This window comes from Dreissena polymorpha, chromosome 5 (genome assembly GCF_020536995.1).
Source record: "Dreissena polymorpha isolate Duluth1 chromosome 5, UMN_Dpol_1.0, whole genome shotgun sequence".
Taxonomy (NCBI): Eukaryota; Metazoa; Mollusca; class Bivalvia; order Myida; family Dreissenidae; genus Dreissena; species Dreissena polymorpha.
Window position 1 is genome coordinate 48,789,302 of NC_068359.1, and position 27,284 is coordinate 48,816,585.

At 36.3% G+C, this 27,284-nt stretch overlaps 1 protein-coding gene across 1 annotated transcript; it reads right to left on the reverse strand.

Annotated features, from left to right (window-relative positions):
• Window positions 1-26,545, reverse strand: LOC127831208 (coiled-coil domain-containing protein 162-like). The gene is made up of 15 exons (XM_052356198.1): window positions 26,151-26,545; window positions 24,294-24,387; window positions 23,801-23,934; window positions 21,554-21,719; window positions 19,959-20,056; window positions 19,132-19,254; window positions 14,373-14,453; window positions 9,650-9,930; window positions 8,867-9,045; window positions 6,439-6,590; window positions 4,955-5,044; window positions 3,382-3,581; window positions 1,898-2,066; window positions 778-928; window positions 1-18 (listed from the first exon to the last, which is right to left on the reverse strand). The coding sequence occupies exons 1-15, from the start codon at window positions 26,186-26,188 to the stop codon at window positions 1-3; spliced, it is 1,974 nt and encodes a 657-aa protein (XP_052212158.1). The 5' UTR covers window positions 26,189-26,545.
• Window positions 26,546-27,284: the final 739 nt, after the last annotated feature.

The window sequence follows — 27,284 nt, forward strand, 5'->3', positions numbered from 1 at the left end:
TCAAAACAGGCGTACAAGCTGATAAAACATATATCAAAGTTTATATAGTTAGACAGGAGCCCACAAGTGCATAGACCATAAAATTTGTGCTAATACTTAAAAATGTGTGTTGGGACCCTAAAATTTGTGCTGGAAATCTAAATTTGGTGCTGGTACTCTAACATTTGTGCTAGGACCATAAAAATGTGTGCTGAGACTAACAAATTTGTGCTGATTCTCTACAATTTGTGCTGAGACTCTCTTATTTGTGCTGGGACTCTCAAATTTGTGCTGGGACTTCTTAAATTTTGTGGAAGATCATATGTCATGTGTACAAGAAGTATAAGAAGGAATGATGGCCACTGTGGTGGAAATGTTAGTTAACAACCATGTCAAGTGGGTTGTGCATGAGTAATAAAAGCAATAAATGATTGTATGAGTCAGAAATTGTACATTGATTTAAAAAAAAAAACATTAAAAATGTGAAAAGAATACTGACATGCCTTTTCACATGTCAGTGGACAAAGTTTAAGGAACGTAGTCTACAATTTACCTTTACAACAAGTTAAGAGCTATACTAATCAAATATGCAGCCAATAAAAATATTTTATTTTATAAATATAGACATTGTGTATTCCTATTAAATGAGTAAACACTTAATACACTCCACTTAATATTTCCATATTGTTGTGTGCTTTTTAATAAAAAGTTCACCATTTTCTAACATGCATGTTCAGTTGTTGGAGTTACAAATACAGCATGCTAATAAAGTGAAATTGATAAAAGCATAAATCTCACCTGTTTAGCCCTCACTTCAATCTCTGATGCTCCTCTGGGCATGACAAGGGGGTCTGTTTCCAAGGCGATGCCCTCGTACATTTCACCTTGACCCAATCGCCTAGCAACGCTTTGTAACACGGGTAACAGCACTTCTGTCTTGTATACTTTACTGTGTAATTAAACATAAATTTATTGTAATTTCAGATTGGGAAATATGTATGGCTTCTAGAGTATTCACAATCTTTTCAGTTAATTTGACCTCATGACCAACGTTTTGGCCACATCTGACCTAGTTTCAGAGTCTGCCAATATAACAGAACAGAACAGACAGTTTATTAAGACTTATACATAAGTACATCGTCTTTAATGCATATATATTATAAATAAAGTAATATCAATGGGACAAAAGTTCTGACACAAGTTCATGAAGATTGGACAATAAATGTGGCCTCTAGAAACTTCACAAGCTTTTTCTTAAATTTGACCTAGTGACCTAGTTTATGACCCCATTGACCCAGTTTCAAACTTGTCCAAGATATGGCCTCTTGAGTGTTCAAAAACTTTTCTTTTAATTAGACCAAGTTACCAAGTTTTTAATATAACATGGCCTAGTTTAAAACTCAGCAGAGATTTCATTTGGACAAAAGTTCTGACCAAGTTTAATGAAGAGTTTACAATAAATGTGATCTCTAGAGTGTGTGTTCATACCATTTTTTTCCATTTCACCTAGTTACCCAGCTTCAACTTGGCTGTGATATCATTGGGACAAATGTTCTGACCAAGTTTCATGAAGAGTGAACAAGAAATGTGGCTTTTAGAGTGTTAACAAGGCAAATGTTGATGACGCACCAAAAGACAAAGGCAATCACAAAAGCTCACCAAAAGCAAGTTGAGCTCAGGTGAGCTTTAAATAGTCTATCTTAAATAACTAAATTATAGTTTACACATATCAACTTCTGGTAATAACCCTTTACCACTTAGATACACACTTAGATAACAACTGTGTTCTTACCAGAAGTTCCTGTACATGGACTTAACAACTGTGTTCTTACCAGAAGTTTCTGTACATAGAAAAAACAACAGTTACTGTGTTCTTACCAGAAGTTCATGTACATGGACTTAACAACTGTGTTCTTACCAGAAGTTCCTGTACATGGACATGCTCTCAATGGCCTGGACTCCCAGCCTCCTGCGTCCCCAGTCGGCCTTCAGCAGTTCCAGGCACTTCCACAGCATCAGGAAGAACTTCAGCAGCTTATACGACTTCAATGGCTCCTGGGTGCGGGACAAACTGACGCTTGCAGTTGCTGCCAAGGGAGGTAACAAAAGTAACAAGACTATTGTCAAGCAATATAAGTCCCCTACCGGCTCCACCATTGTCAGAAATTCCAGATTATTTTTTATATATATTTGTTGCCATAGCAACCAATTTTTTTTATTTAGGAACAAAATAAAATGACGTGCATAATGTCCATATTGCCATCTATCCATGTTTCAAGTTTCATGAAAAAATATTAAGAACTTTAAAAGTTATCGCAGGATCCAGAAAACCACCATTTTCAGCCGTATGTCTAGTCTATTTGTTGCCATAGCAACCAGAATTTTTGACATCGGAACAAAATGAAATGACATGCATAATGTCCATATTGCCATCTTTCCATGTTTTAAGTTACATGAAAAAATATTAAAAACTTTAAAAGTTATCGCAGGATCCAGAAAACCACCATTTTCAGCAGTATGTCTAGTCTATTTGTTGCCATAGCAACCAGAATTTTTTACGTCGGAACAAAATGAAATGACGTGCATAATGTCAATATTGCCATCTTTCCATGTTTCAAGTTTCATGAAAAAATATAAAGAACTTTAAAAGTAATCGCAGGATCCAGAAAAACCACCATTTTCAGCAGTATTTCTAGTCTATTTGTTGCCATAGCAACCATAATTTTTGACGTAGGAACGAAATGAAATGACGTGCATAATGTCCATATTGCCATCTATCCATGTTCCAAGTTTCATGAAAAAATATATAAAGAACTTTTAAAGTTATCGCAGAATCCAGAAAAGTGTGACGGACGGACGGACGCAGACAAAACCATAAGTCCCCTCTGGTGAAACTGGTAGGGGACTAAAAACTTTTTCGGGTTGATTTGAAAGATTGTTTGCGTTTGAGACTATGTAATTACTAGTACTTTATCGAAAATTAGAACACCAACAAAAACTAACTGATCATAATGAATAGCTATATATCAATATTGACAACTGTTCAATAACAAATTAAAGAAAAAAAGATTTTAAAAAAAAGTAAATGTGTGTTTGTATTTTTAAGTACATGAGGTCTTTCAGTGCCTAAGGCTGCATTTAGTGGGGACCCTAAGTGTGTCTTAGCACTCCTATAAAATTAACTGACCTGACTCAGAAATTTGGTGTGAATTTTGAATCAAAGCTGCAATTTCCAGCTATTAAGTTGTTATTGAAAAAGTTTCGATTTCGGTGTTGTCTTGGGTTGTGGGTATCAGTCACAGGATTTAACCCGGGTTGCCTAGGTGAGAAGCGCAAGTACAAACTACTGCGCTAGCCAGACAGCCAAAGAAATAGTTTATGACTGACTAATTAAGAACTTACCCTGCTTAGAAGCACTGTGGGGCAATTTTTTCACATCAATGGTTCTGACACTGGCTGAGCGCACTTTGCGTTCCTTAAGCTTGTCTGGTTCACCACTTGTGGCTGAGTGCTCAGTTAGGAGGGATATATCCTGGAAACCAGTCTGTAGGACATCCTCCATGAGGAGAGTCACACCCAGTATCTCACCATTGGCAACATGCCTGCAAAGTGGGATGGTGAAACAAAATAAAATATTAATTTGTTAACCTATTTAGTTAAGCTTGATTGCATAGAAACGCTTATTAAAATGCTCTTGAGTACATTTCCTGGTTAGAACCAGTAGTTGGTGTCGTTTAAGAGGCACAAAGTATGCTTCCAAGCCTGGGATCAAACCCACATCCTACCATTCCTTAGGCGGACACAATATCCACAAAGCCACGGATCTTAACTAGAATGAGGCTATCCAATATATTTGCGTTTAATTTGTAAAAATGTTACTTGCTAACAATATTTTGTCGTCATAGCTAAACTGATTTTAAAGTTGTTTGCTGCAAATTGCACCAAGGAAGAATGAGTAAATCAACACTGTAGTTATAATTAAACATTGAACAACTGCTTTATTGACAGCATATAAGCCCACAAACCATTAGAGTTCATAAAAAAGCTCTTGAGTCTATTTCCTGGTTAGAACCAGTAGTTGGTGTCGTTTGAGAGGCACAAAGTATGCTCCCACACCTGGGATCAAACCCACGTCCTACCATTCCCTAGGCGGACACAATATCCACAAAGCCACGGATCTTAACTAGAATGAGGCTATCCAATATATTTGCGTTTAATTTGTAAAAATGTTACTTGCTAACAATATTTTGTCGTCATAGCTAAACTGATTTAAAGTTGTTTGCTGCAAATTGCGCCAAGGAAGAATGAGTAAATCAACACTGTAGTTATAATTAAACATTGAACAACTGCTTTATTGACAGCATATAAGCCCACAAACCATTAGAGTTCATAAAAAAGCTCTTGAGTCTATTTCCTGGTTAGAACCAGTAGTTGGTGTCGTTTGAGAGGCACAAAGTATGCTCCCACACCTGGGATCAAACCCATGACCTACTATTCCCTTGGCGGAACAATATCCACAAAGCCACGGATCTTAACTAGAATGAGGCTATCTAATGCATTTGCGTTACAGTTGTAAATATGTTACTTGCTAACAAATTTTTGTCATTATAGCTTACTGCACTTTAATAAAAATTTGAGCCGACTCTGATATCTTTGTCCAAAATAAATTAAAGTACACAAATATTAAGCAAGTTAACATTTCATTTGATCATAAACGCACGTTGAAAATGAGCTGCAGTATGCAAAAGTTGTTCTTATGTATATGCAGGGATTTCAACTAATGACATCATGAAACCTATCAAGTGGACAATATAGCTCCTAGACTGCGCAATTACACAGGCTAGTTTAATGTAACATTAGCAGCATATGGCATACAACCCATTTTTGCATGAGGCTGCTCAAATTATCAATCGATAAAGATTAATCTATTCAATAAACCTGAACTTCATCTTAAGAGCAGTAGGTTGGTGTTTACCTGTCAACATCCTTCAGTCCAGCTAGGCAGAGCTGTATGTAGTTCTCAATGGCATGCCACTGCCAGAACATGGTGGGGTAGGGGCCATTACTGAAAAAATGTGGTAAAACAGAACTAGGAAACATGGTTGTAAAACAGAACTAGGAAACATGGTGGTAAAACAGAACTAGGAAACATGGTGGTAAAACAGAACTAGAAAACAAGTTGGTAAATAAGAACTAGGAAACATGGTGGCAAAACAGAACTAGAAAACATGGAGGCAAGACAGGACTCGGAAACAAGGGGGTAATGTACTGAGAAACATGGGGTTAAAAAAGAACTAGAAAACGTGGGAATAATGTACTAGGAAACATGGTTGTAAAACAGAACTGGAAAGCATGGTGGTAAAACAAAACTAGAAAACATGAGATAATGTACTAGGAAATATGGTGGTAAAACAGAACTAGGAAACATGGTTGTAAAACAGAACTAAGGAAACATGGTGGTACAACAGAACTAGCAAACATGGTGGTAAAAAAGAACTAGAAAACATGGGGTACTAAAACAGAACTAGGAAACATAATGGTAAAACAGAACTAGAAAACATGGGTGTTAAACAGAACTAGAAAACATCGAGGCAAGACAGGACTTGGGGATAATGGAGTATACTGAGAAACATGTAAAACATGATTTAAAACAGAACTTAGAAACAGAGGGTAATAAACAAGGAAACAGGGGAGTAGTGTACAAGGAAACAGGGGGGTACAACAGAACAAGTTACAGGTGATAAAAAACAGGACTCGGAAAAAGGGGGTAAAATACTGTGAAACAGGGGGGATAAATAAGAACTAGGAAACAGGGGTAAACAGAACTTGGAAACAGGGGAGTAAACAAAACTAGGAAACATGGTGAAAATGTACTGTGAAAGAATAGGTACTGAACTAGGAAACACAAATGGTTCACAGAGTATCTGATGAAGGACTACGAACAGTACTGATAGTATTAAAATAAAGTATGCAATTTCAAACTAAAAGAACACTCAACAAAGTTATTGCACATAACAAAGGGATTAGAGACTTTGCCACCGTGTATACCATTAAATAATTTAAACATTGAAAGTACTGCGTAACAGAACTAGGAAACAATGGGGTACTATAAACGAGGAAACAGGTGGTAAAACAGAACTAGGAAACAGAGGGGTAAAACAGAACTAGAAAACAGGGGGTAAACCAGGGCTATGAAACAGGGGTTTACTGTACTGTGAAACATAGAAGGTACACAAAGTATCTGATGAAGGACTACCGTAATGAATTCACTTATACATTTAAATAAAGTATAAACTTGCAAACAAAAAGAAAAAATAAAGAGTGATTGCAAAGATGAAGTGATTAGAGACATTGTCATCTTGTGTTATCAAATAATTTAAAGAATGAGGATACTGCATAACTGATGCCTATTATACATGGGAGCATCCTCAATTCAAGAATATACAGCACTCAACTTACACTCCACTGAAGGATCGGACAGGAAAGAGCTCCCTAGCTGAAAGATCCCGGGGTTCAAGGGGTTCAGGGACTTGGAAGTACGTAGAGAACACAGACGGACGCTGGACATTGCTCAGAGCTGGCAGGGCATGATGTATGTTGTTGACAATGGACTGAAAATAGAACGCAATATTTGAGTCGCGTTCTGAGAAAACTGGGCATAATGCATGTGCTTAAAGTGTCATCACATGCATTAGGCTAATCAGGGACGACACTTTCCGCTTTTATGACATTTTTCGTTTAAATGAAGTCTCTTCTTAGCAAGAATCAAGTTTAGGCGGAAAGTATCGTCCCTGATTAGCCTGTGCAGACTGCACAGGCTTATCTGGGATGACACTTTACGCACATGCATTATGCCCAGTTTTCTCAGAACGCGACTCATTTTACCATACTTTATAAGACGTCTCTATGGTATATATAGATTGGTAATAGATGATTATTGACTAATAGTGTTAATCTTAAAAACAGAAGAAATGTCAAACTTGTTTCTATATGCTTGGTCTTATTTCCCGTTTGACTTCACCTTACATGTGATGTTTATAGTAAGCAAACTTATACCATTGTATTAGGAAAATTAAATAACTCTGACTTTTAAATCTTTGTTTTGGATTTTAAAAAAAACACAACAGATTAATCATTGTATAAATACTTTATGTGACATAGTTAAAATATGTTAATTTGTGTGTGTTTCTTTTATTTCTGTAGAAGAATTATTTAAACATATTTTTTTGATACACATTATAAATATGTATTCTATTAAACTTAATTCAAATGCATAGTGAATCATACTCCAGTCGTAAAATTTAATGAACCTTGTTTTCTGAAAACTTTATGCATTTGCCACAAGTGTCATTCCAGATTTGCCTTTGAAGTCCACACAGGCTAATGTGGTCAATAATCCACTTTTATTGATTTTTTTGTTCAAAGGAAGTTCTTTTTAACAAAATCCAGTAAAGACAGAACGTGTCATCCCTGATTAGCCTGTGCTGACTGCACAGGCTGATCTGGGACATTTTATCTTACATTCATTAACCCCAGTTTTCCCAGAACCTGGCTCAAATGGAGCCCCATGTTTTTCTGAAACAACATTCCAAACCAAAACCACTGAAACTACCTTGTAAGCCTGTACATGGCCACTACCTTGTAAGCCTATACACAACATTGTAAGCCTATACACTACCTTGTAAGCCTGTACACAACCTTGTAAGCCTATACACTACCTTGTAAGCCTATACACTACATCGTAAGCCTATACACTACCTTGCAAGCTTGTACACTACCTTGTAAGCCTGTACATGGCCACTACCTTGTAAGCCTATACACTACATTGTAAGCCTATACACTACCTTGTAAGCTTGTACACTACCTTGTAAGCCTGTACATGGCCACTACCTTGTAAGCCTATACACTACATTGTAAGCCTATACACTACCTTGTAAGCCTGTACACTACCTTGTAAGCCTGTACACTACATTGTAAGCATATACACTACCTTGTTAGCCTGTACACTACCTTGTAAGCCTGTACACTACCTTGTAAGCCTATACACTACATTGTAAGCCTATACACTACCTTGTATCCCTATACACTACCTTGTAAGCCTATACACTACCTTGTAAGCCTATAAACTACCTTGTAAGCCTGTACACTACCTTGTAAGCCTATACACTACCTTGTAAGCCTGTACACAACCTTGTAAGCCTAAACACTACATTGTAAGCCTATACACTACCTTGTAAGCCTGTACACTACCTTGTAAGCCTATACAATACATTGTTACTTTTTAAATCTGTACACTACCTTGTATGCCTATACACTACCTTGTAAGCCTGTGCATAGCCACTACCTTGTAAGCCTATACACTACCTTGTAAGCAAGTACATAGCCACTACCTTGTAAGCCTATACACTACCTTGTAAGCCTGTACAATACATTGTAAGCCTGTACACTACCTTGCAAGCCTGTACACTACCTTGTAAGCCAGTACACTACCTTGTAAGCCTGTACATAGCCACTACCTTGTAAGCCTATACACTACCTTGTAAGCCTGTACACTACCTTGTAAGCCCATACACTACATTGTAAGCCAGTACACTACCTTGTAAGCCTATACACTACATAGTTAGCCTGTACACTACCTTGTAAGCCAGTACACTACCTTGTTAGCATATTCACTATATTGTAAGCCTGTACACTGCCTTGTTAGCTTGTACATTGTCTTGTAAGCCTATACACTACCTTGTAAGTCTATACATTGCCTTGTAAGCCTGTTCACTACCTTGTAATCTGTACACTACCTTGTAAGCCTGTACATTGCCACTACCTTGTAAGCCTACACCATACCTTGTAAGCCTGTACATTGCCACTACCTTGTAAGCCTACACCATACCTTGTAAGCCTGTACATTGCCCGTGGAGAGGAAGGTGTCGGCCATGCAGTGTCTCACGGCAGTGTCGAGTTCCAGAAACATGACGTCCCGTCTGAGGGCCATGAACTCTGACACCTGATGTGGGTCTGTGGAGTGCGGCAGATTGTCGATCTGCTTCTGAATCTCACGCAACTCCGCCCCTGAAAGAGTAGTGGAAAATTTATGTACTAAAAATAATTGAGGAAATGTGTTTAATTGAGCTGCTTTCTGGAAAAATTGGGCTTAATGCATGAACGTGAAGTGTTGTCCCAATAAGTCAAAATGGACAAGAAAACCTTATTCATATTTACATTTATGCTTAAACTGTCACAGCATGAGAAAGCACACAAACATAAAAATATTTCATTAACAAAATTTTTGCTGGAAAAAGCAACTATGATTAAAATATCACCCAAAGATTCAATGAGTCTAAAAGAAAATTAGGGTGGGGAGTTTGGAGACACCCAAAGTCTTTAAATAATAATTTTTTGAAACTTACACTATGATTTAAATCATAAGTTTAGTTTAAACCTATTTAGTATAGCTTGAAGGCATCAAAAGCCTAGGGCTTATTTAAACACTCTTGAGTTCGTTTCCTGGGTAGAACCAGTTCTTGATGTCTTTGGGGAGAGATCTAAAGGATGTTTCCACAGTGGGGATCGAATCAGTGACCTCCCCGTCACTAGGATACCTTATCCATTTCCACACTGCAACCTGGATTGAAAGCCCACAGAATGCTACAGCACAGCATGTGACAGAACTCACCGACTCCTTCCGTGCCTCCCCAGTCGGCGGACACGAACTCCATCTTTCTAGAGCCAAGTCGAGCATGGGAGCTGCCGAGTCTCGAGTGGGCGCACAGGTACTGGAGCATGTCATGCAGGGCGGAGACTATCAGCAGGCAGTAGGTCAGCGCCCTCACGCAGTGCTCATCGTCGAGGGTCTTGAACATGATCAGGGTCTCAGTGTGGTGGGGTATAAACCAGATGTTGAGGACGTGCTTCCCGTCTGGCGACAGTACGCGCCGCGGTCTCTTGCGCATTTGTCTGCAAATGGGTCTTGTGTTAATCAACACCACAATTTTAAGAAAAAGCTATGGTACTCTGCACTGCCTATGTCCTTTATCAATATATGAAGTTGTATTTTTTCCATTAAAGGGCCTTTTCACGTTTTGGTAAATTGACAAAATTAAAAAAAAGATGTTTCAGTTTTGCAATTTTTTTTTTAAACTTTTTACTTGTTTACTTTTTTTTCTTTCTTCAATTATATTCTTGTTTCCTACTGGAGCTTTTTCGATCCAATGTTTACATTTATCAATATAAAACATTTAATGTAATACTTCAATACATGCCAAAATCTGTGAAAAGGTCCCTTTAAGAGAATACAGTGTCCGTTTTAAAATAAAATTTCAACAAAGGGCAATAACTTATGCTCAAAACAAACTCGTAAAAGAGTTGTGGTTCATTTACTCTGAACTTTCCCTCAATGTCCTCTATAAGCGTTTTATTTTATACTTTCAATTCGAAATGAGTTATGCTCAAAACAAGGAAAATCGACTGAAGGATGATGAAAATCTTGATGAAAGAGTTATGGTTCTTGTACTCTGCACTTCCCCTTAATGCCCTCCATCATTATGTGAAGTTTTATTACAGTTACTTTATTATGGTGTCGTCCCGATTGTCCCACATTTAGAAATTCAATACACCGTACAAATAGGTGTGAAGAGGCGTAAGATGGGTAATACAAGTGTAAAAAATATCATGTCTAGGATTTATTGTGATTAACTACGATCAAAGTATAAAACGATAATTATCTATTGTTTGTCTGCTGTAACATAAATACAATTTAAATTTAAAAAAAATAAGATAAATAAAAACTGTTATTTTATATAATTAAATAACAGTTGAACATCTCAAACATGCATTAATATATATCCATGCGTTATCAATAAATTAACCTAACTTCACTTTTTTCAAAAGTCCACGTTATTTATTTACTAATAAACACGAAGGGATGAGCATTTTGCTTGACGGATTCAGATTTGTATTTTAATATGTATACTTGTATACTCATTGATCTTATAACAGTGTTACTTATAACTAAGTAGTGTTAGTATGCCATTCGAATTAAAGTATACAGAATCTTTATTCAGAGGGGAGATTAAATAACGGATTGAATGATTGATGCTTTGAATCGAAATATTAAGATTAAATGGAGATTGTTAAATAAACAAATTACCTGAGATTGTTTGATTTTTTAATACATTCATATTTCATTTTTATAGGTATTAAATCGATTGGTGATTAAATATAAAATGTTAATCAAGTGTGTCTATATTCCCTCTATTGGAAGAAAATAAAAATAAAATATTTATCGAGAAACACTTTTGTGTTTATGTTTTGTTAATTTAATCAAATAAATACACGAAATAAATACCCCTTTTCGAGCCCCAGATATGCGACTTACCTGTATGTTCCGTTATCGATATTTTACTCTTAAAATAAAAATGTGGGACAATCGGGAGTAAACCTTTATTATATACTCCCTGAGTTTTGCTCTGCACAAGAAGCACAAGGACTAAATAAAAAGTTATTGCACTCTGCATTTTTTCTAAATGTTCATTATCAATTTACCAGGTTACCATAATTACTCTAAGATTTCGGACACTTAAAAATAATTTTAAAAAATTGTGTCCGCAAATTTATATACTGATTTTTTTTTTAAATTTAAAGACAACAATTAAATGTCCAAAAATTATGACTATATTGAAATAAAAGCAATAAATCAATGCACAATAGTGTTTCTACTTTAAAATTAAAACAACTTCACAGCTTTGCTTACTCTTGCCTGAAATGATACAGAACACAAAAGTTAAAACATTAAACATTAATTGCTTCCTTAATAGTAATACATCATTTTAAATGCTGTTGGGTGAAGCGATTGTTTTCTACCGTTATACATGGTTATTTACCCAATTACGTAAATATTATGGTTGATTGCCCTCCGGCATGCCTCTCCCAGGTTTTATGATGTTAATACGTTTGTAAAACCCGATGATCAAAGTGTCACAAGATAAGCGAATACAGTGCCAAAATCTTGTAAAATAGCGCTGTAAGTTATACTGTCCGAAAAATTTAGAGTCATTTATGATAGATGAAAACGCGCATGTGCGAAAATTAAGAGTCACGAAAAATAATTATTTTGGCCAAAAATGGGGGTGTCCGAAAACTTAGAGTAATTACCATAAGTTAAATAACTTCAATACAAATGTCTATACACACAAATGACTTCGGTGCAATAACTCGGTAAAACCTGATGACAGAATTATGGTCCTTGTATTCTGCCCTTTTTCTAAATTTCTCTAAAAGTATGTACATTTTTTATTGAATCTCTGTACTACATCCCAAGTTATGCACAAGAAGTGGGACTGAATGATGGACGGAAAGATGGAAAGACAGAAGGAGTGAATATTACTCTTTGCCTCCTTTAAGGGGCATACAAAAAGGAAATAGAATCATTTTGATACCAATGTAACATTTTGTATTATAATTATTTCATCATTCATACACATATCAATATCTACATTAGTATTTTAAAGCACTGCTATTCTCCGTAGCTAACTAATAACACACATCAAATTATCATTCTATTCCATATGAACATGCAAGAAAAAAAATTCTTCAAGGTTTAAACCTAGGATTTCTCTGTCATAAATTCATATAAGTAAGCAAAATGTTTAATCATACTTATGAGTTCAAATTAACATTGGAGTTATTGTTGTGAATTTTGATTTTAAAAGTTATTGTTATCCATGAAATCGAAGCATTATATTAAACCGTACATTTTTATTAGCTAGATAAACATTTACACTACTATTGTCATCTTCAATCTTTGTTAGAGCATGCACATTTCAATGCTACCTATAGAAGAGAGGAATTACCGTCGTCTTAAGAACGTGGCTAAGAAACTAAATGCAACAGTAAGTCATAATCAAAGTAATAAAATATTACTTTTTTCAATGCCTTATTTAAATCATTGAAGTATGTGCTGGTATTTTTACTTTCCAGAGGTACTGTAAAGCAGAAAACTGTGTCAATATTATTATTATTATAACTTAAATAAAATTCAAAATCTTTCACCAAAATCTGCCAGTAATATCTGGGCCCAGTCTTACCAAAGATTTTACAACAAATTTAGACAATGACTGGTTTATCAATTTACATAATTATGATCAGTATATTCCTCACATTAAGGATAAGTAAATTAAATACAGGTAAGGCCCTGGAATAAAATTATGATATTTAATGACGAACACTGTTGTACACTGTTGTTTGCCAATGAAGCCATTTTGAGATTTGTTCAAGAGTCAAAGTTATCCATAAACATAATTATGATCAGTATATTCCTCACATAAAGGATAAGTAAATAGAACATAGGAAATGCCCTTGAATATCATTATAATCTTTAATGACTCCCTTCGTTGTTTGCCAATGAAGCCATTTTGAGATTGGTTCAAGTGTCAATGCTAGCCTTGGCATACAATAACAATACATTTTGAGATTGGTTCAAGAGTCAATGTAAGCCCTGGCATACAACAATAATACATTTTGAAATTGGTTCAAGAGTCAATGTAAGCCCTGGCATACAATAACAATACATTTTGAAATTGGGTCAAGACTCAATGTAAGCCCTGGCATACAATAACACTACATTTTGAAATTGGTTCAAGAGTCAATGTTAGCCCTGGCATTCAATAATAATACATTTTGAAATTGGTTCAAGAGTCAATGTAAGCCCTGGCATACAATAACAATACATTTTGAGATTGGTTCAAGAGTCAGAAATTGGTTCAAGAGTCAATGTAAGCCATGGCATACAATAACAATACATTTTGAGATTGGTTCAAGAGTCAATGTTAGCCCTCATCAGATTTACATTCATCTCAAAATCGATCATGGATGGCTCAAATCCAGATTTCCAGAATAATCCGGAAAATTGACACGCCTGTTAGGCTTATCATAATAATATGGTGCAACATGTACATACAAGCCTTGTTCTGAGTAAACTGGGCTTTATGCATGTGCCTTAAGTGTCGTCCCAGGTTAGCCTATGCAGTCGGCACAGGCTAATCAGGGACAACAGTTTCCGCATAAACTGGATTTTTGTTTAGAAAGAGACTTCTTTTAAACAAAAAACTCCATAAAAGCGGACTGCACAGGCTAATCTGGGACAACAGTTTCCGCATGAACTGGAATTTTGTTAAGAAAGAGCCTTCTTTTAAACAAAAAACTCCATAAAAGTGGACTGCACAGGCTAATCTGAGACAACATTTTACACACATTAATTTAGCCCAGCCTTCCCAGATACAGTCCCATATCACTCTGTGTGTAGACCATACAATAGAAAAGAGTATTGGACGCAAGATGGACACAAGATGGAGACAAGATGGAGACAAGATGGAGACAAGATGGAGACAAGATGGACACACCTGGGGTCAGGGGTAAGTCCAGCAACATCGTCCAGGTTGGATTTCTTCTCATTTGGAAGGCCCAGCATGAAGTACGCCTCTCTGAAGTAAGAAGAAGTCTAGCGAGATTTTCCAAGAAATTGATCGAGATTTATTGAGCCTAAGTCTGGGAAAAGTGGGCTAAATGCATGTGCGTATAGTGTAGTCGCGTAAAGGGACAACACTTTCTGCTAATACATACTCTTCTAAGGGAGAATCAAGTCTAGGTGGAAAATGTTGTTCCTGATTAGCCGGTGCAGATTGCACAGGCTAACCTGGGATGACATTTTACGCACATGAATTAAGCCCAGTTTTCCCTGAATGAGGCTCTATTATAAAAACAAACAAGTCTGGAACAGATTGAGTATACCCAAAAATAACTCTGGGCTCTATTTAAATCAATAATCAAGGGGTAGGGGGGGGGGGATATATTGTGCCTCTAAACATGCATGTGACTTAATATAATACACAGAACAACTTTACAGAAGCTTTAAAGACAAACTAATCACACAAAGTTTACAAATGCTAATTTGGGAAAAATCAAGTGCTTTCATTATTATCGTTATAGATTTGTGACAAATACTTAAAACAAATGCCTACACAAAATTATCTAACGAGATTTTACAACAGGAAAAACTAAGCAATCTATGGTATAATAAATGAATAACTAATTAAATGAGAAAAATCTGTTAAAGCACAAGAAATTAAGCTCCTAATCAATGAATCCTGTTTTTGATATTTTCCATTTAACCCTTTCCTGTTCAGAAGCAAAGTGAAAAGGGCTATATGCAAGCAGCATAAAACCAGAACATCCAGCAAGTATTACACAGGCTGTTCAGGTCTTATGCTGTTTGCTGCTAAGAAGTATCTTAGGGTAGGAAACGAAGCTTTTAAAAATTGAATCTATACCAATTAGATATGTATTATTACGCATTTGTTGTCCCTTAGAAAGTTAAAAATTATTTAAGACCTTTTTTACTAGATTTAAGTTTTAAATGCTTCATTTCCAACCCTTAGATACTAATTAGCAGCAAACAGCATACAACCTGAACAGACAGCGAATTACTCGCAGGCTGTTCTAGTTTATGCTGGTTGCAAAAGCCATTTTTACTCTGCTTCTTAGGGGTTAATATACACTGCAACTCCAATATATCACGGTCCGTTATATCGCGTTGTCCAATATCGCGAATCGGCTATGGCTCCCAAAAATCTGACTAGCATAATCCCCAAATAAAATGTTTTAATCTGATAATTTGATGAATTAAAATCCGTTTCTAGCTAGTATTTTTCCTTTTTTTCACCAACTTTAACCCAACATTCATAATCCAGTTTTGACCAGATTGTTTGCTTACATTGTACATCACTTTAACACCTGTGTACTGCGATAAACAATAGCCCCTCTTGTCAAACATCACAGGTCATTTCGGGTGTTACCATTCTGTATTGAATTTGCTTTGAACTGCCGAAACGCACCAGTGCACACATGATGGTGTACACAATTATAACTGTAAATGTCACAAGTCAATACTGACCTATCTCAACAATCTGAGTGCGTTAGATACAGTGTAAACTACTTGCTTTTAATTGAGAGGAAAATATCCCTCAGTTTGTCAAAATGCACTACTGTTAAAACCCATGCTTTGCATGCTTTTCATGAGAATAAATGACGTCATTTTGTACATGGGTCTAATTTGTGCATGCTTTCTTGAAAAATACAACTCGGCAATGTTTTTCGGATTACAAATTTAATATATGCATTTAAAAATACTCACAAGGAATAATGTTTTGTGTTATACCAATTAATAACATATGGATATAACACATAATTGAATAAGGTAGGTAAATAGCGTGTTTTGAGATTGCATAACGATGCTAATGCATACATATACATGCAAACATAACCTTACAATTTATATCGCGCACCGATATATCACGGTCGCGATCTTTGGACCCCTTCAAACCGCGATATATTGGAGTTGCAGTGTATAAACAAAGCGTTGCCATACCTGACTTGTGGGAAGTCATCCAGGAGGTTGAGGATACTGTTGTAGTAGGAGAGCAGCTGGCTTCTCAATGAGAACTGGGCCAGGCGATTATTGAAGTCGTTACAGAACTTTGACACCAACGACCTGTAAGTTTAAATCTATTTATTTAAGCTCCATGGTACTGAAAGCTAAAGGATTCTTGAAATGCTCTCCAGTCTCCACCAGTAGAGAGGGAGCAGGACTCAAATCTGCATCATCCACAGTGTAGACTTTTTTGTTTTGGCAACTGTTTGTAATAAATATGATGTGAACAACTATTAGGAGTGTTTAGATTCAGCAAAACAGTCTAAGAAAACTATGCAAGGCTTACAGAAATAGTTGTAATATAAGTTTTTTTTCAAAACACAATTATAACAACGTTCATTCAAAGAATCCTTAAAGATGTAAGAAAATAAAGACTTAAAACTTGCTTTCTTCAAAAACCAAAATTTAATAACTTTAAAAAACAAGACAAATGGCATTAGAAACCTATTAAAAACAACTCTCAAAACTAACCAATTAAAATTGAACCTTTCTCTGGAAAAACAGGTTTTAATTCATGTGTTTACATGTTTCTTCCCAGATTAGCCTGTGCAGTGTGCACCTGCTAATCAGGGACAAAACTTTCTGCTTTTATGGATTTATTGCATTTTAAGGGATCTCCTCTTAGCAAAAATCCAGTTAAGCGGAAAAAGTTGTTTCCGACAAGAGTGTGTTGACTGCACCAGCTGATCTGGGACGACACTTTACGCACATGTTTTAAGCCCCATTTTCGCAGAACAAGGCTTAGCATATACAGCATTTGATAACCTCTTTAGCTTGGTCATCTCGTCCGCATTACGCAGAATAGTCCCCATCTGATTCTTCCTGTTGATGAACTCATTCAGCATCACGTCTCGACTAGGGGTCTGAAAACAATAAGAAAAAGGTCGCATTGGTGTAGTGGATATGGTGTCCACCTAGCTATCGGGACATTAAGGGTTCGATCCCCACTGTGGGAGCGTTCTTTAGATTTCCCCCATAGACACCAAGTACTGGTTCTAGTCCCAGGAAACAGACTTTAGAGCGTTTCTATAAGCCTTAGGCTTTCCTTGCAATCAATAATAAACATTTTGAAATTGGTTTAAGACTAAACAAATGCAAAAAATACATTTTGAAAATTAGGTTTAAGAGTCAGTAAATTGTTTCATGCATAAAATCAAAGTAGTCCGTTTAATGAAAATATTACTTATATTGAATATATAACCAAATAAATATGTACACACATATTATACTTTGATGGGATAACCAAATTAATATTTACATACATATCATACTTTGGTGGGATACTTAACTCACATCATTATTTTATGTAGCATTATATGCTATGTATTATGGGCCAGAGGCCTTAATTTACCATATAAATTCTGTAATATGATGGTGTCATGTTATGAAGGTCTCATAATAGGTCATGAATAGGTAAAACCAAGATGATTCATGTTTTCTTGCCACTATATGATAAAACTGGAGTTTCATTGGGATCCCTTGAGTGGGTATATCAGTCAGATATTTTAGCAAAATATTTAACAACACCAAGCTACTTAAATAAAAAATAAATTTCAATATCCTACATTCTGAAATCCTTCAGCAACTTTAAACACAATGACAAGATGGGACAACTTAACAAAGAATTACAAACAAAGCTAAAACAACCCCAATTTAATAGGTTGCCAGCATGAAGTGCATCTGGTAAGTCCGTCTAGCAACCGGGAATTCATGAGATTTGATCCCCACAGTGAGTGCCTCTGTAAGATCTCCACCAAAGACACCAAGTTCTGCTACATACCCAGTAAATAGACTCAAGAGTATTTTGATAAGCCATTAGCTTTTCATGCAATTGAGATTAAAAGTATAGTTTTAAACTAAACAAGCCTATTGCCATGCAATAAAAGTCCCCTACCTGTGAAACTCCATTATTTAAGCAAATATTTCTAGTCTATTTGTTGCCATAGCAACCAGAATTCTTAAAGTAGGAACAAAATGAAAAGACGTCAATAATCTCCATATTGCCATCTGTCCAACTTTACAGTAGCTTTAAAGACAAACTAATCACACAAAGTTTACAAATGTTAATTTGGGAAAAATCAAGTGCTTTCATTATTATCGTTATAGATTTGTTTGTTGCCATAACAACCAGAATTCTTGATGCAGGAAAACTAAAAATGGTATAATAAATGAATAACTAATTAAATGAGAAAAACCTGTTAAAAGCACAAGAAAAATTAGCTCCTAATCAATGAATCCTTGTTTCTGATATTTTCCATTTTAACCCTTTCCTGTTCAGAAGCAAATGAAAAGGGCTATATGCAAGCAGCATAAAACCAGAAACATCCAGCAAGTATTACACAGGTGTTCAGTTTTTATTGTTTGCTGATAAAGATGTATCCTTAGGGAGGAAACGAAGCTTTTTTAACAAATGAATCTATACCATTAGATATGTATTATTCCGCAGTGTTGTCCCTTGAAAGTTAAAAATTTATTTAAGACCTTTTTTACTAGATTTAAGTTTTAAATGCTTCATTTCCAACCCTTAGATACTAATTAGCAGCAACAGCATACAACCTGAACAGACAGCGAGTTACTCGGCAGGTGTTCTGGTTTTATGCTGATTGCAAAAGCCATTTTTACTCTGCTTCTATGGGGTAAAGGGTTAATATATAAACAAAGCGTTGCCATACCTGACTTGTGGGAAGTCATCGAGGAGGTTGAGGATGCTGTTGTAGTAGGAGAGCAGCTGGCCTCTCAATGAGAACTGGGCCAGGCGATTGTTGAAGTCATTACAGAACTTTGACACCAACGACCTGTAAGTTTAAATCTATTTATTTAAGCTCCATGGTACTGAAAGCTAAAGGATTATTGAAATGCTCTCCAGTCTCCACCAGTAGAGAGAGAGCAGGACTTAAATCTGCATCATCCACAGTGTAGACTTTTTGTTTGGGCAACTGTTTGTAATAAATATGATGTAAACAACTATTGGGAGTGTTCAGATTCAGCAAAACAGTCTAAGAAAAACTAATGCAAGGCTTACAGAAATAGTTGTAATATAAGTTTTTTTCAAAACACAATTATAACAACGTTCATTTCAAAGAAATCCTTAAAAGATGTAAGAAATAAAGAATTAAACTTGCTTCTTCAAAAGCCAAAATTTAATTAAATTTAAAAAACAAGACACATGCCATTAGAACCCATTAAAAACAACTCTCAAACTAACCAATTAAAATTGAACCTTTCTCTGGAAAAACAGGTTTTAATTCATGTGTGTACAGTTTCTTCCCAGATTAGCCTGTGCAGTAGGCACCTGCTAATCAGGGACAAAACTTTCTGCTTTTATGGAACTTTGCATTTCAAGGGAATCTCCTCTTAGCAAAAATCCAGTTAAAGCGGAAAAAGTTGTTTCCGACAAGAGTGTGTTGACTGCACCAGCTGATCTGGGACGACACTTTACGCACATGTTTTAAGCCCCATTTTCCCAGAACAAGGCTGAGCATATACAGCATTTGATTACCTCTTTAGCTTGGTCATCTCGTCCGCATTACGCAGAATAGTCCCCATCTGATTCTTCCTGTTGATGAACTCATTCAGCATCACGTCTCGACTAGGGGTCTGAAAACAAAAGAAAAAGGTCGCATTGGTGTAGTGGATATGGTGTCCACCTAGCTATCAGGACATTAAGGGTTCGATCCCCACTGTGGGAGCGTTCTTTAGATTTCCCCCATAGACACCAAGTACTGGTTCTAGTCCCAGGAAATGGACTCGAGAGCATTTCTGTAAGCCTAAGGCTTTCTATGCAATCAAGCTAAAATAAATAGGTTTAAACTAAACAAATGCAAAAAATTATCTGAAAATTAGCTTTTAACGTCAGTAAATTGTTTCATGCATAAAATCAAAGCAGTCTGTTTTAATGAAAACATTACTTATAATGAATATATAACCAAATAAATATGTACACACATATTATACTTTGATGGGATAACCAAATTAATATTTACATACATATCATACTTTGGTGGGATACTTAACTCACATCATTATTTTATGTAGCATTATATGCTATGTATTATGGGCCAGAGGCCTTAATTTACCATATAAATTCTGTAATATGATGGTGTCATGTTATGAAGGTCTCATAATAGGTCATGAATAGGTAAAACCAAGATGATTCATGTTTTCTTGCCACTATATGATAAAACTGGAGTTTCATTGGGATCCCTTGAGTGGGTATATCAGTCAGATATTTTAGCAAAATATTTAACAACACCAAGCTACTTAAATAAAAAATAAATTTCAATATCCTACATTCTGAAATCCTTCAGCAACTTTAAACACAATGACATTATTGGGATAACTTAATACAAGAATTACAAACAAAGCTAAAACAACCCCAATTTAATAGGTTGCCATGTCATAGTGCATATGGTGTCCGTCTAGCAACCGGGACGTCATGGATTTGATCCCCACAGTGAGTGCCTTCTTAAGATCTCCACCAAAGACACCAAGTACTGGCTCTACCCAGTAAATAGACTCAAGAGTATTTTGATAAGCCATTAGCTTTTCATGCAATTGAGATTAAAAGTATAGTTTTAAACTAAACAAGCCTATTGCCATGCAATAAAAGTCCCCTACCTGTGAAACTCCACCATTTTAAGCAATATTTCTAGTCTATTTGTTGCCATAGCAACCAGAATTCTTAAAGTAGGAACAAAATGAAAAGACGTCAATAATCTCCATATTGCCATCTGTCCATGTTTCAAGTTTCATGAAAAAATATGAAGAAATTTTAAAGTTATCACAGGATCCACCATTTTCAGCAATATTTCTAGTCTGTTTGTTGCCATAACAACCAGAATTCTTGATGCAGGAACAAAATGAAATGACGTGCATAATTTCCATATTGCCATCTGTCCATGTTTCAAGTTTCATGAAAAAATATGATGAACTTTTTAAGTTATCGCAGGATCCAGAAAAGTGTGACAGACTGACAGACTGACACACAGAGCACAAACCATAAGTCCCCTCCGGTTTCATCAGTAGGCGACTTAACAAGCCTAATTGCTATCTAACTTAAGGATAACCAAAGCTCCAACAAGCCAAACTAGCTACCTTCTCTAGTTGTATGGACATGAAAGCCTCGGGTGACCGTTTCCGGTTCCCTCCGGCCTCGGCCATCTTGGCTGTGAGGGCGGTACCGGCTGTACTGCTGGACATTCCGGTCAGCTGGGTCAGGGAGGACTTCTCGGACTTTGTCTCAGTTGGACTCAGTCTGCCCCTGCAAATAGTAGGATATGGACTTTAGAGCATTTCAATAAGCCTTAGGCTTTCAATGCAGTCAAGCTTTAACCCTTTACCCCTTACATACGTATTTTGACGCACTTGTAGTCCCTTAGAAAGTTACATTTATTAATGAACAACCTTTCTTACTACATACAGTTTTTAGGGCTTTATTGCCAACCCTTAGATACTGATGAGCAGCAAACAGCATAAAACATGAACAGACTGCGAGGTACTCGCAGGCTTTTCTGGTTTTATGCTGTATGCACATAGCCATTTGCACTTTGCTTATGAGGGACAGGGTTAAATTGATATGTTGACACTAAGTAGTTGGATACTGGTTATCCCTTGATACTGGGGCTCTTTCCTTGGTTCCATTATTGATGTTTTTATCATCAGTAAGATATTATCAATTGATGACTTGCCTAGATTGATTGTTTAAAATATTAATTTCAATTTGTTTTTGTTTTTTATATTTGAAAAAATTCATGATCACTTGACCCTAGTTCTGGTAAAACTGGTCTTAATGCATGTGCATAAGCTTCGCTGTCCCATATTATCCTAGGCAGTCCGCACTGGCAAATCAGGGACAACACTGTCCGCCAGAAACTGGATTTTTGCTTTAAAAAGACTTCTTTTAAACAAAAAGTCCATGAAAGAGGAAAGTGTCAACACTGATAAGCCAGTGCAGACTTAAATGGCTAAACTTAGATGACACTTTAGGTAAATGTACTAAGACCCATTTTCATGCAAGGCGAATACATGCATTGGGGTTAATATCTTGGTTCCATTTCTGGTTCCCTTCAATTAATGAATTGCTTTGATTAATTATTTATAAATTGTGTTTGTTGGTTTTTGTTTTATCAGAAATAATTGATTACCATGTTATGCGATGCCAAGGTTGACAGTATTTTTCCGAAAGTTGACAAATTTACTGTCACCCTGTCAGACATGTCATATTTATTTTATTATACTGAACAAACTATTCAAACATGAACAATTTATATGAACCATGAACAATTGTAATATTATATAATTGAATTTAATTTAAGCAATGAGAACCATTAATATGTTGAGTGGTTCAGATTTTCGGGCCGAGCAAAATGAACTTCGCTTTATTCGGAATGGACCTAGTAATCGATGTAGACCATCAATTTTGTTAGTCGTTCATTATTTCTTAAAAAATATATTACCGATACAGCTTTCGGTATTTTATTTTCATCACTTGATTACGCAATTTATGACGTACTCGTGTGACGTCATTTCGGTGACAAAATATTTTGGGACAACAATATGGACATGGTGGTTTTAAACAGTAAAATATTTGTTTAAAGCATCAAACAAATCCAAAACGTATTTCGGATTGTGTGTTTGTCATGCATAACACATTAAGAACAGACACTGGAAGTGTATATCGTAACTTTATTGTAATTAGCATTGGATTAAAGTTGCCATTGAGGTAAGCGTGTCTTTTATACTAATTTGATTTTTTTTATGACTCCTGTCAAAACTTAAATAATGGCATAAATCTATTCTAAAGCACAGTTTCAGCTGCAATCGATATTTTAATTTCCAAATACAACGGAAATGCATAACTGCGTACTGCGCATGCGCGAATGGGACAGTATAATTTTTTACCATTCCACAAGTGATTGCTAAGGTAGCGAGCGACAGTATTTTTTGGACAGTAAATTTTTTCCCGCTGGGTCTGACAGTATTTCCATGTCACGATGGCCTATGGGAGTTTAGCATTGTGAATAAAAGTGAGGTATAATAATCAAATATGTTGACAAACTTAAAGGAGTAGCAGGGGTAAGCAAAATTATCAAGTGAACATCATCCTCATTGCTTTTTCACTTGTTTTGTTTATAATCAGGCTAATCAGGGACAACACTTTCAACCTAGTCTGCACTTTCCTTTAGAAGAGACTTCCTTTGAGCAAAAAATTCCATAAACACCGAAAGTATCTTCCCTGATAAGCCTGTGCAGACTGCACAGGCTATTCTTGGACAACACTTTACGCACATGCATTTAGCACTATTTTCCAAGAACAAGGTTCTTATGAAAAGGAAGACCTACCCCTTGTTGAACTCAACCTCCTTCACAGGCTGACAGGCGTGTGCCTGCTGTACTGCGCACGTGACCGCGTTCTTGTGCACCACCTGCGTCTTCAGAACCACCTGTAGGGTCTCCAGACCACCCGGCTTCATGATCTGAGATAGGAAAGAACTCAGGAATATATTAATTATAAATGGTATAATTGTCTATTTATTGTGAATTTTTTTGTAAAAAATTCACAGTTACAGTAAAAATTTGATAATTCTGTGTTTTAAACAGTAAAGAGTTACAGCTAAAAATTATCAGCAATATTATCCAGCTTCTTTCTTTTCAAATCAAAAGAACGGTGGAAAAGCATTAAATAAAAAGAAATTGTGCTGGTTTTGGGTTGATGATTGATTTTTGTTCCCTCAGGAACATAGAAGCTTTCGATGCTATGGGGCTCAAATAAATAGGGTAAAACTATAATTAATAGTTTAAAAGTTTAGGCTGCATGTGAGGACAATGTTCCCACCTCCATGATTCCGTCTCTGCTTCGAAAGCTGAATCTGCCCAGGTGGGCCTCATCAAGCTCGTGTATGGCCAGGTAGAGGAAGCCAGGCGTGTACCTGCAGAGACACGTTGAGAAAATATTAGAGCAGTGCTCTGGGAATACGGGGCTTAATGCCTGTGAATTAAGTATTGTACAAGATTAGCCTGTGCAGTCCGCAAAGGCTAATCAGGGACGACACTTAAGACTTGTACGGAAGATTTTGTTTAAAGGAAGTCGTTTCTTAACAAAAAACAAGTCCAGGCGGAAAGTGTCATCCCTGATCAGCCTGTGCATTAAGTGTTGTCCAAGATTAGCCTGCGCTGTCAGAAAAGGCTAATCAGGGATGGCACTTTTTGTCTACGTTGGATTTTCCTCCTTTAAACTAAACCCTCCAGAAAAATTGAAATTATCAGACTGCACAGGCTCATATTAGATGACACTTTTCACACATGCATTAAGCAATTATCAGACTGCACAGGCTAATATAAGATGACACTTTTCACACATGCATTAAGCAAATATCAAACTGCACAGGCTAATATTAGATGACACTTTTCACACATGCATTAAGCCATTATCAAACTGCACAGGCTAATATTAGATGACACTTTTCACACATACATTAAGCCATTATCAGACTGCACAGGCTAATATTAGATGACACTTTTCACACATGCATTAAGCAATTATCAGACTGCACAGGCTAATATTAGATGACACTTTTCACACATGCATTAAGCAATTATCAGACTGCACAGTTTAACAAAAAATCACTTACACCACAGACATACACTCCTAGGCATATATTTTTTTTTCTCATATCTAAAACTAACTGACAACTTAAATTATTGACCATGAGAATGCTTACTAGGCTCATTCTGGGGAGCTGGGTTTTTTTCATGTGCGTAAAGTGTTGTCCCAGATTAGCCTGAGCAGTTTGCACAGGCTTTTCAGTGACAACACATTCCTCATAAAACCAGATTTTTTGCTAAGAAGAGACTTCATTTAAACGCCCATACACACTCAAAATCAACAAATATTTCATACAATATATCCAAAAAAAATCAACACATAAAAATCAATGTTCCTTACAGCAATATCCAAAATTTCAAGGCTAGATGTGGTCTGGTAACATAGATTTAACGCGATACAAAATGCTTTTTAAAATGTTTTTTGTGTCATAATATATTCCATGTGAATTTCCGGCTAGAATATCCAAACATTTACGTGTGAACGTGAGATTTGCTTCTTGCAGCTTCCAAAGCATGACATAGTTCTTATGAATACTTAATTCTTCCAACGCTACCCGAAGCAATCTCGGGTTTGCTTGTAAATATTCAGATATCTTGACAGGAAATTAACATGGAATATATAATTATATTGTCGCACAAAAATAAAAACAAGCATCTTGTTAAATCTATGTTACCTTATTTTACGAAATATTTTGTGAAATATTAATTGATTATGGGTATTTATGTTACTTTAAAAGCAAAAACACAATAAAAGAGGAAAGTGTACTGCTTGATTAGCCTGTCTGGGATGACACTTTGCACACACATGCATTAAGCTCCTTTTCCCAGAACACAGCTAATTTGTGTACTCACAGACATTCCTAGCCATTGAGGTGGTCGAGGCAGAATTTTTTATTTTGAAAAGACTTTCTTTAATGAAAAAGTCTGTAAAAGCAGAATGTGTTGTTCCTGATGAGCATGTGCAGATTTTTGCACTGGCTAATCTGCCTAATATATACAAACCCCACTATCCGCAAGGGCGGCTAAAGAAATAAATCAATCAATCAATCAATATTCTAATATATATATATATAAGAAAGAAACCAACCTCACAGTTTGGTCCAGCAAACCCCTTGCTGCAGTCATAGGGACCCGTCACAATTTTTTTGTATTACTGGGCTTTCGTCAACTTTTGAATTTGAAAAAAAGACGTTGGAAAATCCTTATTTCCTGGGCTCAGATTTTTGAAATTTTCACATTTTTGTGTTACCGTACCAAGTATTCCTTGCAGAAGTATGCCCCGAAATGTTAATTTTACAAGTTGGTGTGCGTGATACATTGATACAACGCTAGTCTGACTGCTAATTTGTGAAAAATTAATTGTGCAATCGTAAATATTCATGATTGGCGCCGCCATGCTTGTTGTTGTTGTACTATGTTAAAGGGGCTATTGTCGACATACCGAATAGCGGGTACGACTACGAGGGGAGTTTGTGCTAATGATTTTTTCGAACACTATGATCGTCTTTTTTTATTGTTTGCTTAGTATGTGTGACATACAGCATGTATTTGCTGATTGTGCAAATAAACTGAAACTGCAACCATGAAATTACTCTTTCACACTGTATGCGAGTCCGGGAAACCCTTTCTTCTTCTGATACAGCACTCCTTCTCAATAGAAGAGTTTGTGCTGGTGCCTATTGGTTAAGGGGTGAAAACTATACAAAGGTTTTCCAGATACGGATTACTAAATCCATGCTTGACACAGGCCCGGATCTGGAATGATTGAATCCATTGATCTGGTTTGCCTTTGATAGTGCGGATTAGAGAATCTTAAACTCTCGGGACCTACGGTCCCTCTAAAATGGCCACCTGGTGACACAGAATATTCGCTTCGCGAATAACCGTCTTCGGCCTTCGGCCTCGGCAGGTGCTCAGTGTTAATTAGTTTAAAGTTATTTCCTGTGTGCTCCTGATATTGGAAAGACATGTTTGTTGTGAGGACTCGAGTAGAATACGAGTGGCTTGCGCTTGCCTTCATCAGTTGATTGGCCGTGGTGAGAAACGTGGGAGACGTTGTGTGCTCTAATTAACATAACGCCTTATCTATGATCGCTCCGCCCACTAGAATTGATCCACCAATCAGCGATCGATTAATCGGGCGCACTCGTTAGCAACGATCTGTCCGCCATTTCTAGACAAGCTACATGTTTAGGTTCACTTTTATTCCAACGAGTTTCTT

What these genes read in the sequence shown, in the direction of transcription:
- LOC127831208 (XM_052356198.1), bottom strand. Translation starts at nt 26,188, where the DNA reads ATGACTGCAGCAAGGGGTTTGCTGGACCAAACTGTGAG. An exon ending in GTCCGATCCTTCAGTGGAGT is followed by an intron (nt 5,045 to 6,438) that starts GTAAGTTGAGTG and finishes ACATTTTTTCAG; the next exon opens with TAATGGCCCCTACCCCACCA. An exon ending in GGACTGAAGGATGTTGACAG is followed by an intron (nt 3,582 to 4,954) that starts GTAAACACCAAC and finishes CCCACTTTGCAG; the next exon opens with GCATGTTGCCAATGGTGAGA.